The following is a 16496-nucleotide window of genomic DNA, read 5'->3' as shown; positions in this document are numbered from 1 at the left end:
ACGTAGAGTATTAAATCCTGAATATCTTAAACATCAATTTAAAAAGGAAGACTGCGAATTATTAAACGCTAATGAATATGAAAATGCTAAATCAAAACTGAGATATAAATATATTGGAAGTGATGAAAGGTGTAAAGATAAAGATAAAGTTTATACAGTTTCATATAATAACTGGCACACGTTAGGGATAAGAAAACATTTAGGAGATTATGGGAAATGTTCTGAATTCTTCAAATCTAGTATGTATGAGAGAGTAAAAGAAATCAGATATAATTATCATTCATGAATGAAAGATTCACTACCATAATGAAATAAAAAAAAATAAAAAAAATAAAAAAAATAAACTTTAAAAATTCATGTCTTACATTTTTTGAATAATTTATTTTTTTAATTCGTAAGAAAATGAGTGGATCAAGATTCGTAACCGTCAATCAATTAATGGATGTTCTTTCACCAATTCTTGAAAATGTTAAACAAGTAGATGTTTATTTCGATGATTATGTAGAAAGTATATATTATAAAGGTAAGTTTAATATTAAACCTATTGCTTTTGCATTTGATAATAAATTAATTGAAAATGCAAAAATTTGGGAATTAATTCCAGATATTGAATTTATAACAAATATTAATGATAAATGGTTTAAACGAATTCCAACCACAAAAGTTCTTTGTAAATTAATGATCAAAACTGAGGAAAAAGAATTTAACGGGTTTAAATATCATCCAAATAAAGTTTCAGAACTAGAAAATGAAAAACTTCAGAAAAAATTAAACGATAGACTTTCAAATGATCGTATTGAAAAAATAAATAAACTAGCAGAAGTTGCATTTAATAATGAAATATTTGATGAATATAACCTTGAACTCAGTGATGGACTTTAAGTCCTGGGCACTTTGTGCCTTGAGCTTTAAGGACCCGGGCTCAACGAGTCATGATTTATGAAATCAATAATTTGATTTATTCGCTCTTCAATAATTTCTATTCTTTTTGTTAAATCATCAATTTTCATTAATGAGGTGATTCTTGATTGAGGAATAGATTTTAAACTAACAACACCTTTTATTTTTGAAATTTTGAATCCATGACCCTCCGGGTCTTGGACTCTGTCCTCAACTTTAAACATTTTATTCAATTTACATGTTGTCAATTCTTCAAATAATTTTTTATTATTAGCATAATAGTCATTAAATTCATCAACAGATGAAAAAATTTTTATTTCAGTAATTGGTTTAACAACGTTTATTTTTTGTTGAACATTTTCACTTTCATTTATTTCTTCCTCCTTTGTTTCATTTATTTTTAAAATCGGTTTCATTTATCATTAAATAAAAATTAGAATATAAGTGATGAAATATATTTTTTAATTAATATTAAATCAGAGATGGCGGCAGGATTCTTTAAAAAATTATGGGAAGGAATTAAGAAAGCTGCAAGTTGGGTTCATCAAAAGATTATTAAAACCCGTTGCAAACTTTTTGGCACCAGTAGCGAAAACGGCAGGAACTATCATAGGAGGAGTATTAGGTGCTAAAGCAGGTAATCCAGCGATGGGAGCACAAGCAGGTAACGCAGTTGGTGGAATTGCTGAAGGAATACTTAATAAAATAGGAGGAAAGTAGTGGAAAAATAAATATTATTTTTATCTTAGTATCGGTTGTAGTCTTTGATAAACTTTTTCTCCTTTATTTAAAATTTCTCTTATTGGGGCAGCTTTTGGCGTTATTGATTCAGCAACGTCACTAATTGCTTCTTTATTCTTAAATATCCAATTTGCTCCTTTCTTAATCCCTTCCCAAACTTTATGCGCTCCTCTTTTTACTTTATCCCACAGTTTCTTAAATATACCTGCAGCCATAGTTGATTATTTCATTAAAATTAAAAATTCATTTTCATCTTTTAATTTTGATTTTTTATTTAATAATAAATGACGACTAACTATTTGGTGCCAAACACTAAACCGATTAATGGAAATGTATTTCATTCATTCGAAAAGATAAATGAAATATTCGCAAAGAATGACGGTAGAAGATATTATAGAGAACTTGAAAGTTCATGTTATGACTCTGATACTCCATATTTTGATGATAAACAAACTCATTTAAGAATTACAAATCCGGCTCATGATGTGAACCAATTAGGTGACACATATATTAAACGCAAAGTTAAAGCAACTCTAGTTTCAAATAAAGCTTTCACATGCGATGCCGCTTTTAAATGCATGCGTTTATTCGTTGGTTACAAATCATCAAATCAAAGCTTTAAACAATTAGAAGTAGAAACCGAAAGAGGTGATGCCGGTTATCTTCAAATGGATTGCGCCCGTGAATCTTTCGCATTTGCAACATATAAACCAAAATCAGAAAGGAAAGTTAAAAAGTTTGTTCATTCGTTATATAATAATGTTCAAAAATATGATAACTCAGTATGTGGTAAATATATTGACCCTTCAGAAGTTTTCAAGAAAGCAAATGAAGAAGTTGATGTCACTTTTGATATGATTATTCCGGTAAATGATTTGTTAGCATTTCAGGCGTTCGATGATTATCCTAAATCATTTGGTGAAATCATTCTTAAATATTATGTTTTCAGGGATACTTTAGTATTTTGTCAGGTTGACCCGTTAAGAGTTGCTGATTTACAAAATTACGTTTATGAAAAGATAACTGATGAAAATTATGAAAAGATTATGAATCATGTTTATAAATATGATCGCAAATTCCAACAAATCGGACTTCCTGCCAAATTAATTACAAGCTTAGCCGCTACATCTGCTGACGCAACAGTTGAAGACGTTATTATTTCATGCACAAAGATGGAAGTTTTAGAGATAAATGCATTACACCAGGATACGGTTTAATTGAAGAATCAGTTAAAGCAATACCACGTTTATTTAGTAAGGAAGATCCATTCATGATTCCAGCTCAACATATTGACGTTCGTTCACTAAATGGAGGTTGCATCACTCTGAAGGTATCAGCTCAGATTTCTCATACGCTCTTCATAATGTTACAGATGTTGTGTTAACATTTCCGAAGAATGCAATGCAAAGAACAGTTTTAGAAAATCCAATGCTTCGAGGTCTTCAGGTCACTATAGATTCCAGAAACTTCCCCGATCAAGCGATGACCACAGTGGGTGACATATTCTTTACACGTATGCTTCAAGCTTCTGATTTAGATGGAGTGAATGAATGCACGAAGAATACGAGGACTCATTAACTAGACCACTGAATGATGATAATGGCACGCCATTAGCTAGAACATGGAAAGACCAAACTTCATTCTTATGCACTATTCCAGTTCAACGTGATGGAGCGGGTATATTCTTTGATGGATTAGAAACTTTCAACTCACAAGTTACAGTACAAGTGAAAGCTTATCCAATCATTCAGGGTGAAAATGACACTTACTGTTCAAAAGTGACAAATCCTCCTCAGGTTTGGTTTACTAGGACTACATATTGGACATGGACACCGGATGAAGGTTTGAAATATCATCCAACAGGTACACCACCGCAGTATAGAAGTTCATATGATGAAATATTGATGAATAGAAATGTTTAAAATTATAAATTTATTTTTGATTAAATGGATTTAAATTCATCCACCCCTTATGAAGAATTAGCAGGAGTATATAATACATACGTAGATGATATGATTAATGAAGCATTGAGTGATAATAGAAATGCTCTATCTAAGGAAAAATTAATGAAAATTCCATATTCTGAATGTTACTTAAATTCAATCACTGCAGCAATTGGTAAACAAAATAAAGGTAAAACATTAACGATATTAAAACAAATTATCATTATTGCTAACACTTCCCCCATTCACATGTGTTAATTTATATCAACCGTTCAGGTTCACCTTCAGATGATACATTTGAATCTTTAAAGCATTTAATCAAAATTCCAATTATTTATTTATCACAAGAAGAAGCAGAAGATTATTTAAAAAACTTTGTAATGTATAAAGAATTATATAATACAATCAAGAAGCAAGGATTAGAGGATAAAATTATTGATAAACAACGGGATGAATTATTTGAAACACTTTCTATTTCAAATTTTGATAGAGAATTTTTGCATTCACTCATTTTTCTAGATGATGCGGTGAAATCAAAACTAATAACAAATGAGAAATCATATTTTAATCAGTTATTAACTCAATGTCGACACATTCAGTGTTCATTCTTCATGGCTGTTCAATACTTTAAAGCATTAAGCACAAACATTAAATCAAACCTGTCCACCCTTTTCATTTTCAGTGGTTTTAGTCGTCAACAGTTGAACGTTATGCTTTATCAAGTGAATTTACCAATGAGCATTAATGAACTTTACACACAATATCAACAATTAGGAGAACATGGAAAAATAATAGTTGATTTAAATAAAGGTTCCATTAAATTCGAATAACTTTTTATAATTAATTTTTATTTTTTATTTATAATTAAACATGACAGAAATTGCAAATCTTCTACAGGTTCCATTAAAACAAGGAACAAACAAAAAGGGTGCATATAATAGAACTATGAAAGTTCCAGACGGAATGAAAGAATTAGTCCACATTGTTGCCGGTCTTCAAAAGGATGTTAAACAAATGAGAAACGTTTTAACATTACCAGAAGCTCAAGCATATGCCAAACGTCACGGACCAAATTGGGAAGCACACGAAGCAGACATTACGGGTCCAAATGGAAAACCTGATGGAATAAATGAAGTTTTCGTTACTGATGGTCAAGGAAATATTAAAGTCATAAATGGGTATAAATTAACAATGACGGATTATCCTAAACGTAAAGCATATAATGAACATTATCCTATGCAATTTGATGAAAATGGAAAAGCTGTTAAACAATACATTGGAGAAGGTGAAAATGGTCCAATTAATTCATACCGTCATAATCCATATTCTTACTTCAATGAAGAATTAAATGCTATTGAAGAGGGACCGGATGGATTACCACGATATTCTAACCAGTTTGATGGTCAATATGCAAATTTAGACTGAAATTCCAGCTAAGAAATTCTTTAAAGTTGCTTTATTCGATCCAGTTTTCGCAAATGTTAAAGATGAACTTAAACAGCAATTCCAACCAATTATAGTAGCAAGAATTGCATCAGGTGCTTTATCTCAAGCATTCAAAGATTTAATTAAGAAACCATTATATCAGCAACGAGGTTTAACTTATGATTTAGTTAAGGAATCAGATAAAAGAAAATTTGAGAAATCAGATGATTATAAGAATGCAATTAATGAATATATTCGGTCTATTAATTTCGATGAAAATGCTAAAAATCAACTTCATGAACAAATACAGGAAATAATAGATTCAAAAGTTCCAGCAAAATAAAAGTTTAAATATATTTTTTTATTCGAATATAAATGAGAAGACGTTTCACTAGTCAAAAGAACACTAACGCAAAAGCAGAGATTACGGTTGGTTATAACGTAAATGATGATAAATCACGAATTATTCAAAATGTTAAAGTTAATGTTAGTCCTGAATTAACAAGGTCAGCAACTCAACCAAATTTATTAACTCGTGACTTACCGAAGAATGAGGAGAATGAAGAAAACCGTGAGAATGGAGACCCAATCATTTTATCTGAACCTGGTAAAGAACCTGTTGAAATTCCCACTTATCCAACATACCCCCCACCTCTTTCATCAAACATCGAGAACCCAGGAATCTACGATTACAGTCGCAATGCGCCATATAAAATAGACATTAATTCTGAATTAATGAAAATTTACCGTGATATCATAACTGATAATTATGATTCAATAATAAATTTAATTGACCAATCCGGTTTAATTATTTTACCTTATGAATCATTAATTCACATTATCGCCATTCTTTGTGATGTTCAAGATTCAGACGTGAAGATTCAATTTTTCATAGATGATGAGGTTTCATGCTGCGGAACAGTTGCAAAAATAAATCCTATAAAGGATATTAGCACAATTAAGATATCAAAGAACGGAACAACAACTGAACTTCATTTAACATATAATGATATTTATAATAAAATAGTTGATGAATATAAAATATCACTTGAAAAATTCTTTGTTAAGGCTATTTAATATTCAAGCATTAACATTATCGAATAATAATCCTTTGAATCATAATCGATAATAATTGACCTTTCACCAGTTTCTATCGTTTGTTTTATTTCTTTTTGTTCCCCACTATCCGGATCGGTCATTGTAATTGTTTTTGTTATAGTATCAGCTTTATCTTTAACTTCAATCTTTTTTCCATCGGGATATTTAAACCAAAATTCCAAAAATTCGATATTGTCAATCTGTTCATATTTTAATCTATCAATTACATTTTTAATACCATCTGAAAATCTTATGAAATGGTCATTATATGGGTTTGATTGAACTAAATTTGAATGAAGTGAAATATAACCTGATGATGAATGACATCGACTCATATTTTCTGAAAAACTAAAATTTATAACATGAATGAATTTCTTATTCGTTGAATTTATGAATTCTTGAGGTAATCTTATTCTAGTTTTATTTATCACTGGAAAATAACGCTTTACCATATTTTTAATCGTAATAAAAAATGTCAATTATCAATATTATTTCGAATAATAACTGTGAATTAAATTTAACAGTTAGCGGAATTTATAATGTTACTCTCGTTTCTGTGAGTGGTAAATTTAATCCCATTCTTTTAGACCCTTCAGATTATATATCATTTATTAAAGATGACCATGAGCCGCATAGCGGCGGGGTCGTAGACCTAAAAACGTATGATATGTATATAAATAATGTGATAACGAAATGGGATATTAACATGATTTTAAGTTATTTAAATGAATCATTTATCGTATGGTATGAAGAAAATTTTAAATCAAAACCTGATAAACTTTTTGAACTTGATGAAATAAATAACCTTATTAAATTTCCGCTGAAAATTAAATTTTGTACTCCTCGTCTTCGTTCATTGTTGGGGATATTAAATTTTGAAAAAGATGTTGGGGATGTTTTGTATTCTGACACTGGTTCTAATTTCATTTTAATCAAATGTGATAAAGTTAATACCCCAATGAGATTTTCACATCAAACATTAGACCCTAACTCTTACCCATCAATACAAAACATTTTATCCATCAACTTAAACATATTTTCTTTATCATATCCGTTTCAATTATCCGGGAATTCATTTATTCTTCATTCAAAAGATTTATCAAATATTAAATTTAGAATAACTGACCTATTTGATTGTGATTTAGAATTTATGAATGAAATATTATGGCAATTTCAAATAGAAAAAATAGCTGATGAGATAACAGATTAAATATTTATTTTTAAATCGTAATAAATGATTAAACAACAGCAACCACAGACCATTACATACGCCATATATGCATATAATTCAAAGACGGCAGAACAAACGCAAATGTTGAAATATGGAGATTTGGAGATAGTATTGAAAAATGACCATTTCGAATTCGTTTGCAAAGGTGGTGCAGTGATATCAAATATAAAAGAAATTTTATTTATGAATTCAAAAATTAAAGGAATAACGGATGATATAACATCAATTCCACCAGAAGAACAAAGATATTACGCATTAAATGCATTTCCTAAAGTTTTGAAGATTGGAAGATTTAATTTAAATGAGGAATTCATAAAAGGTTTCCTAAATGACATAATGAAGAAAGCAGATAAGGAATATGTTAACGATGAGTTAGCAAAGAAAGCAGATATATCATTTGTTAACGATGAGTTAGCAAAGAAAGCAGATAAAACTTATGTTAACGATGAGTTAGCAAAGAAAGCAGATATATCATTTGTTAACGATGAGTTAGCAAAGAAGGCAGATAAGGAATATGTTAACGATGAGTTAGCAAAGAAGGCAGATAAGGAATATGTTAATGAAAAAGATAATGAAATTATAGAAAGGGTTGAATGGTATCATGAACGGACATCGAAGATTCTTAAAACTAAAGCTGATACAGGATGGGTTTCAGAATGTTTAGACCTTAAAGCAGATATATCATTTGTTAACGATGAGTTAGGGAAGAAAGCAGATAAGGAATATGTTAACGATGAGTTAGCAAAGAAAGCAGATAAGGAATATGTTAACGATGAGTTAGCAAAGAAGGCAGATAAGGAATATGTTAACGATGAGTTAGCAAAGAAAGCAGATATATCATTTGTTAACGAAATATACCAAAGTTTAGTTGGAACAAAAAATATTGAAACTATTGTTGGCGACTTTTCTGTCAATGAAGAAAACAAATATTTTAGATGGGAGTTTGTACAGTCCTTAAGAAATGGTATACGGTATAAACTCATTCCGAAAAATAACAATGAAATGTATGTAGGCTATATAAAGAATAATGGCACACAAGTTAAAGTTCCATTAGACAACAACTGCTACTTAAACTTATATGGAGACGAACAAAAGAAATATTTAAGAGTTTATGAAATGACGGATATGACATTGTCTAACGTAGCTCCAGCACCGTATTATTATGACTATGGTGTTGACGCACATGTAGACCCAAAAAAGCAAACATTATATTTAGATTATTATAGATATAAAAGATATAATGCAATAGAAAAAACGAGAATAGTATACTATTATGAAGATGACAAAAATAAATATTATAGTCAAGATTTTACATACCCTGAAAACATAAGATTATATTATAAAAAATATTCTGACACAAACCAGAAGAAACCCGAAATAGTTACACTATATTTTAAGTTCAAAAGAGACAATCCTATAATATCTCATATGTTTGATTTAATGAACCCAGTAGGTTCTATTTATACATCTATGGATGTGAGAGGTCCTCAAGCAATGTTTGGTGTTGGTGCATGGGAACAAATAGTCGACAGGTTTTTGTATTGTGCAAACTCTTCAAAGGAAACAGGGGGAAGTAAAACAATTACGGGTGAAAATTTACCTGCACACAGTCACTACATAGATTTAAGCACATCTCAAGCAGGTTGGCATAAGCATAGATATTGGGATTGGTCAGGAATGACAAAAGGTAAAGGATATGATGTTAAAGATGATGTTAAATTTGCCATAAATTGTTACTGGAGTGACACTCAGGGAGAAGGAAACCATACACATCGCGTTTCAGGATATACACAAACAACGGGACAAAGTAAAGATTACATGCCACCATTTATGACTGTATTCGCATGGTATAGAGTTCAATGAACGCTCAATGTTTGTGAAACAAACTTTAGGAGCTCCAAAAGAGCAAACAGCATAATTTAAATTTTTATTTTAGTATAAATGAAGATTCTACCATATGGTGTTATTGGAAGAGATAAAGATGGAAACCCAATATTTGATCCAAAGTTAAAATTAAAGTTACTGACAAGACAACAACTTGAAAAGTTGCTGAAACCAAAACAGAATGAAAAATGAGAAAATGAGAAAATGAGAAAGAAAAAAAATTTAAATTATGCAATTTTATTTTTATCATAAATGACCAAATTAATTAAGCCAACTATTTCTAAATTAATGATACCAATGAAATCATTTCATGGAGTACTTATCCCAGGTTCTTCACAATTAGCCGGGGCAAGTGTTGTGACTCAAGGTGGAACATTAGCGAATCCATTCAAATTATTAACTAAAGATGAACTTAATAAAATGATGATAAAATAACTGATAACAAAATTTTATTTCAGTGCTACCATGCTACCATGTGCTACCAGGTCATTTAACTTCTCTGAAAAAATGTGACAACATGACATTTTGACAACACAGCAGGAGGAAGGTAGTTATTAATTAATTATTGAATAACCTAAAAACATGAGACTTTGTCTCCGGACTCTTTGAGTCACTTCACGATAAAATAAGTGATAACAAATTTTTATTTTTATCATAAATGAATACCCCACAAGCTCAAAATTTACCACGAATCATAACAAGGGAGGAAATGATAAAAATGATGCAAGAACATGTTAAAAATAACAAACCACTAAAATTGAGAAAATGTGGTTATGCGGTAATGATGGAAAGAGAGATGTTGTCGAAGAGGAATAAAAATTAAATTTGGATAGAGTTTAAAAATTCATCTTTATTAAATTCATCTCTTCCAATCAATTTATTTATTCTATTTAAATTCTTTTATTTTTGCTTCACTCAGTTTAAGGATTGAACGATAAGTTTCTAATTTTTCGATTATTTCTTTCCTCTCTTTATCGTTTTCAACCCCACCACATTGTGGCTTCTTTTTGTAATAACATATTTTTGATTTAATTCTGTTTAGTTTCTTTTTATATTCATCGTCTGGACTCTTGACTGCTTCGTTGTTACTCATTTCTTACGAAATAAAAAAATTAAATATTATTTAAATATAATGGAGTAATAAAATAAATCGGAATTTCTATTAATTTATTGTCAACTTCAACTAATGCATTGCCGTTAATATATCTAACAAATTCAGCTATTGTGTCAAATCTTCGTCTTCTTTTTGTCATTGATTTATCAGTTTTTCCATAATCGAGATGAATTAAAACTTTATTCCCTTGTTTAAAATTCATGAGCCCCGAATTAATTTGTTCACGTTTAACATCATTCAACCTTTCCATTTGCTTTCTAATATATTCCCATTCTTTTGAAATATCATTTTTCATTTCCACCGGTTTCATGTTTATTGTTCTATGCCATGTATTATTGTAATAATATACTAACTGCTGTATGATGGAGTCATGATTTCCATCCCAGTATATCTGACCATTAACCCCTAACGCATCTCTAAGAGTTCTCATTACCGCATCAACTATTTTATTATGAAACGTAAATGGAGAGGATGAAAAGTAAAAATTAATTTGTGGGAAATAATGAGTCATAGCTGCCTGAAATCCTTTATCACCATCACCCCTTATATTATCTACTCTTTCATGATCTAGTAAGTATTGAATAGCTCTTCTTGTTTCCTGTTCTGTTTTCCCTTTCACTGGAATGCAATATAAATATCTAGTGTTAATGTTAATGGCAAATAAATAAGTAACGTTTCCTCTTGAATATTCTAAATGATCGATTTCGTATGAATATGGATATGGTGCAAATGAAGGGCGACTAAATTTTTCCTTTAACGGTTGAATTTTTGGGTCATTGGTTTATTTAATATTTTGAAATCCTTTTTAAAATCTTTTTGCTTCTTTAATGTTTGAAATGGATATAATAAAGTGAATGATGAAGGATTAACTGAAGGAGGAGGGGTACTGTCGTTGGAGGTTTGGTGTTGCAGGTGGTTTAATTTTATCTGCTTTGATTTTGGATTTCATTCCCCCTTCATTAATTCTGGATGTATTCTATTCATTTGTTTTAAATATGCTGTATATAAAGGTTTGATATACTTTCCCGCTTCGAGTTTATGTTGAAGGATGAATTCCAAAAGTTGATCTTCATTTAAAAGTCGGGCTGAATATGGTTTAACTAATGAATCATAAATTAAAGCTTGTGCTTCATTTATGGTCTGAAGGACCTGGGCGTTTTGCACCTTTTGTTTTTGTTCCTTTGGTTTTTGCGGCTCAGGATTATATAATTTATATAATTTATATAATTCATCAATATCTTCTTCTGTTAATACTTTATTTTTGAAATCTTTCAATTGTTTAAGTTGTGATTTACTTTTTCCCTTTGAATATTCATTATTTTTAATTTTGTCTTTAATTTTAGAAATTATTTTATCATGATATTTCAAAACTTCATTTTTATAATACGAATAATAATAATCCATATCATCACCCGTTATATTGTTATCATGTTTTTGGAGATATGATTTTAATTCATAATAATTAAGAAAATTTTGATTAAGTACTAAATCATCAATTAAATTTTTTAAATCTACGCTATTCATTTATATAAAAATAAAATAAGTGTTTTAAGGGTGCCCGCCTCTTTGAATCATAGTATCAAAACCATTATTTACGGTTCCTTTTGTCTCTTCTGTGGCATTTTATTAAATAAATGGCATACAACATCCATTTTCACAACATACAGCCTTAGTGTGTGCTCCTGTTAATGCAGTCTTACCGATTGTTAAGCGAGTCATTGACCCGTTTTTAAGTTGTAAATTAATATTCTGACCATCAAATATCACTTTATCATTTATTATATCCAAATAATTTTTAGGTGTTAATTGTTTATTTTGTCGTAAACTAACTCCTTTCATTTTTTGTGCAATCTTTTTAAAATCACTTCCATCAATTGAACCGTTGAATGAAGTATAACACTTAGGACATAAAGCAACCATGTTATCACCTTGTTTCTCAATTGCTAAACCCAATAACTTCTTCTCATGTGCTTTTTCTTCAGCTTTATTCTTTAATTTAGGTTTAAATTTCTCATTAAAACAGAAGAAATCAAAAGGTGCGAATTTGTAAATGTTTTTATCATAAAATTTTTTATCGGTTACAATTGCTTGAAATGCTTGAGTGTTAGGAAGATTTGGGTCGCCAGCGATTGCCCAATAAGATGAATCAGTATCACCTTCAATGAAATGAAAACGATTAACATCCATGCATTTATACATAAAATCATAAATGAAAACCAAATACCAGTATTTTGCGTTATCTAAAGTGAAGAATGCCTCTTGTAAACATGTATCACATCTATAAAATCTATCTTTAAGCATCACTTGATACGTATCTTCCTATTTCTCTTATGTTTTTAAACTTATTTGACATACATGCAACGCGTGCCTTCTGTGCATTCATTATTTTAGTCTTTGCGTAATTTTGTGTATTCATTGCATCGTAACCATATGATCCATTAAGTGAAATCTTGCAAAATAAACTTTTTCCTTTATTTCCTTCTAATTCAGCCTTTTGTCTTTCGTTCATAAATTCGTTCGCAAATTCATTAAAACAAGTATTTTTCGTAAATGTTAAAATTGATTGAATGTCATCAATGATAAAATGAAATCTGTCTATTAGATACCAAAGATAATAAGAAGAAAATGGTTGATATTGGTTGTGTGTTGATGCTAACTGAGTTAATTTCCTCTGTTTCTGGTCAACTGGTAGATTGTTTGATTTCATGTAATTATACATAAAACTGCCAATTGTTTTTTCATCTGTGATAATATCAAAGTTTCTTATTATTGGTAAAAAGTTTATGTAATCATTAATGTATTTTTCATCAATGTGACCCTTTACTTCAGCCACGAATAAAGTATTTTTCTTCTTAATTATTCCCAGTGCTTTTGCTTTCTTTGTTGCTGTATCACAAATGATAACACCATTCAATCTTCCCGGCATATACATTTTATGGTCAGTATATTGAATGAAATCATGAGGATTAGATGAAAATGATGAAGGATATAATGAATTAAAGTCAACACCAACGAAATGAGTCATAATGTTGGAAGTGTCCTCATTTGATACAGTTTTAGTTTCTGGATTATATGAAAGTTTATTAATGTGCGTGATTCCTTTAAGATTTACTCTATGTTGAACATTTGATAAACCACCAGTAATTCCATTACGGAGGATGTGATAAGCTTCAACTGAATCTAGAGTCATTGGTAAATTATTTTTTAATGTATAATTTCTTAAATTGATTCTTAAACGTTGAACATCTTCATCTTTATTTGATTTTACGACATTGCAATAACAACACATTAACTGACAATTTTCTTTGGTATGTGGTTTTTCATTATCGATTCTATCTAATGTTGGTTTATTAGCATATGTAAACGCTTTACCACACATTTTGCATTTAGATGAAAGGATTAAATCGTGATAGTATTGATAGTCATCCATTGAAACATTGTTTTTAGTATCCCTTTCTGCTTTTTCATCTTGTTTCTTATATGAATCAATTTTATATTTCCAATACTTTTTTGTTAATTCAAAACTTGATTCCACATTTTCTTCTTCTGGATATGTTTCGTTAGGATTGAAGTTCTTATATGCTAACGCGTAACGAATCATTGATGCATTCGATGATAAAGAAAGATTATGAAGCATGTCAATTTTATAAACAAATGTTTCTTCAATAATTTTATCAATTGGGTCAATCATAATTTCAACGTCTTTATTGCAATAATGAATAAAATATTCTAATCTATTCTCAAAATTTTTAGCATCATTGAGATATATTTGATAATCTGAATCGGATATTGTTTCTTGAGTTAATGCTGAATAAAATGAATCTTGAGTGAATGGTTCCACTTTATATAATTCATCTTCGTAATTCTCCCATGTGATGAATTGATAAGGGAAAAAGGATTTAACACGTGATTTATTGTTTCCGAAATCTTGAGTGAATTGGTCTAATGTTCCACCCGCTATATAATTTCTGATGTCAATAAATCTTAATTCATATGGACAGTTTGTTTTCTTTACAATGATTTGCTTAAATTGAGAAGAAGAACCCAGCATTGATTTTATTTTCCATTTTGCAGTGTTTAAATCACGAAGAATTAAATTTAAATCAAACTTTCCCGAATTAAAACCTATGATATTCACTTTATTGAATTCCTCATCTAGAAGTTCTTTAAATGCTTCCTTCTGTTTTTCATTTAATGTATGGGACAAAGTCCCCGCCGTTTGGTCCGTTTGCGGCTTCATTAATTCTTCATATTGTTCAATATTTGATTTAGCAACTAATGAACAGGTTGAAAATAAAAATTCAATCCAATCAGAGATGAACGAATCACTTGATGTTAAGCAAAAATTCCTCGTAAATGTTTTATCACGGTCTACGACCTCGCCGCTTCGGTCTGAAAGACCTTCAGGACTCAAAGAGTCCGTTTGCGGCTTTATTTTGACAGTTGATGATACCATAAATGGTTTTAAGTAAGCGTTCAAAGTTGCACATTCAGAAAGTTGAAGTTCTTCTTTAGTCTCTAATGTTTCGAAGTCAAAAGTAATATAATATCTTGTTGGTTTATAATATTCCTGCAAATTGTGAGCTAATAGCCATTGATATATCTTCTGTTTCGTGATATGTGGTGCATATGGTTGTTGTGTGTTTTGCAATTGAACGTCTTGAATTAATCTTCCATTATTTTCTTTACATTTCTCACAATGCTTTAAAAATCTTCTTTGGTTTTTCCTTTCTGGGTCATCACGGATAGAATATACTTCTTCTTTGCAAAAGGGGCAAACTTTATATCCTGTGAGTGCTTCAACGTCTGTAATTCTGTCAGCGTGAAGTTTTCCACATGGACTCTGTGTTAATAAAATATTTACTGTTTCAAATTCTGGATCTATCATTATTGATTCCACTAATGGAAAGTCTACCTTATTTATGTCTACGTCTTCTGGTTGAGGGTCACAATAATAAAAATCAATATTAACGTTTAACATTCTTGCTAACCTCTCACTTTCTGATGAAATGTCAAATCCTTCATATGCATCTATGGCTTCATTTAAATAACTTCTACGAGTTTTAGGATTAACACCATCAGGAATGTTATAGAAGCGTTTAAATAACCTTCTACCTTCGGCTCTTATTTGATTATCATTCATTTTAGCTGTTCCGTTTTTGTTCATTTATGTAAGAATAAAAAATTAAAAAATAAATAAAAATAAAGTTTATTTTTTTAAAGTCCAGGGCTAAAGTCCATAAAATGAATTAAGAACACATAAATTTTTATCATCTGCGACGTGACGAATACATTTTAATTTACTCAAGAATGCGTACCCTGATACATTAAATCTAATTCCTGTCTTATTTAATTTCACAACTTTGAAAAGGAATGTATGAATAGCTATAAAATGATGAGATGATGTTTTATGGGTTGCTTCCATTTTTTCTGAAATAAATGAATAAATATAATGTTTATAAGTTTTCATATCTTTTATATTCTTAATAACGAATGGTATAGACCTTTCAACTTCGTCTTCCTTCGGTGCTGTTCTTTCATATGAAACATTATTAGTATCTTCAATAATGAAACCACAATCGCATAAAATTTTATATGTACCAATTGTTTCTTTTGATATTTTATCTAACAAATCAAAAACTTTATCAACACCTGTACATTTATTTAAATAATAATTTGTGTAAATATCATGGTCTTCTTTCTTAATCGTATTTGTTGCATATGTTACATTTTTCAGTGCTTTTTTGAATTTTTCAGAATCAAGAGGAGGTGAAAGTAATATACATGGATAATCTCCATCGTCAATAAATTGTAACTTATGTTTATGAATAAATTTTGTGCCTTCTTCTGAAAGTGTTTCATCTATTTCACCATCTAATAAATTTTTAGTAGATTCCAAAAAGTAATTTTTATATCTTTCTTCATGAGATTTTTGAACTTCTGATTCTGAAGCTGGGATATTCATTAAACCCTCTACTTCATTCTCATTATATTTTTCAACTTCTCTTAATTCCTTAATTTTTTCATCTATTTCATCTCTTATTTTTTCCAGTCTTTCAATTTCATCATATTCATCATCTTTAATCCGTTCTTCATAATATTCAGGGAAAACATCAGGTTCTTTAGGTTTTTCTTCTTCAGATGTGGGATATAAGAAATT

At 29.7% G+C, this 16496-nt stretch overlaps 4 protein-coding genes and 2 pseudogenes across 6 annotated transcripts, besides 1 other annotated feature; 5 read left to right on the top strand and 1 right to left on the bottom strand.

Annotated features, from left to right (window-relative positions):
- Positions 1–438: 438 nt before the first annotated feature.
- TVAGG3_1029780 (protein of unknown function, DUF4108 family) lies at positions 439–882 on the top strand (the record flags this gene model as incomplete). The annotated part of the gene is made up of 1 exon (XM_051255147.1): positions 439–882. The coding sequence occupies one exon, from the start codon at positions 439–441 to the stop codon at positions 880–882; it is 444 nt and encodes a 147-aa protein (XP_051080721.1).
- Positions 883–1925: 1043 nt separating this feature from the next.
- On the top strand, positions 1926–2780 carry TVAGG3_1029770 (uncharacterized protein; the record flags this gene model as incomplete). The annotated part of the gene is made up of 1 exon (XM_051255146.1): positions 1926–2780. A coding segment is annotated over one exon (855 nt), but the record flags the coding sequence as incomplete, so codon positions are not given.
- Positions 2781–2988: 208 nt separating this feature from the next.
- Positions 2989–16496: part of a mobile genetic element that runs on past the window's edge.
- On the top strand, positions 3588–4414 carry TVAGG3_1029760 (annotated as a pseudogene). The gene has a single exon. A coding segment is annotated over exon 1 (827 nt).
- On the top strand, positions 5385–6086 carry TVAGG3_1029750 (uncharacterized protein; the record flags this gene model as incomplete). Its single annotated transcript, XM_051255145.1, has 1 exon — positions 5385–6086. The coding sequence occupies one exon, from the start codon at positions 5385–5387 to the stop codon at positions 6084–6086; it is 702 nt and encodes a 233-aa protein (XP_051080719.1).
- On the top strand, positions 7522–8523 carry TVAGG3_1029740 (phage tail repeat-like family; the record flags this gene model as incomplete). The annotated part of the gene is made up of 1 exon (XM_051255144.1): positions 7522–8523. A coding segment is annotated over one exon (1002 nt), but the record flags the coding sequence as incomplete, so codon positions are not given.
- On the bottom strand, positions 11963–15503 carry TVAGG3_1029730 (annotated as a pseudogene). Its single transcript has one exon. A coding segment is annotated over exon 1 (3541 nt).

Source organism: Trichomonas vaginalis, chromosome I (assembly GCF_026262505.1).
Source record: "Trichomonas vaginalis G3 chromosome I, whole genome shotgun sequence".
Taxonomy (NCBI): Eukaryota; Parabasalia; order Trichomonadida; family Trichomonadidae; genus Trichomonas; species Trichomonas vaginalis.
The sequence above is the reverse complement of the archived record's forward strand: the minus strand, read 5'-3'. Positions and strand labels throughout refer to the sequence as shown.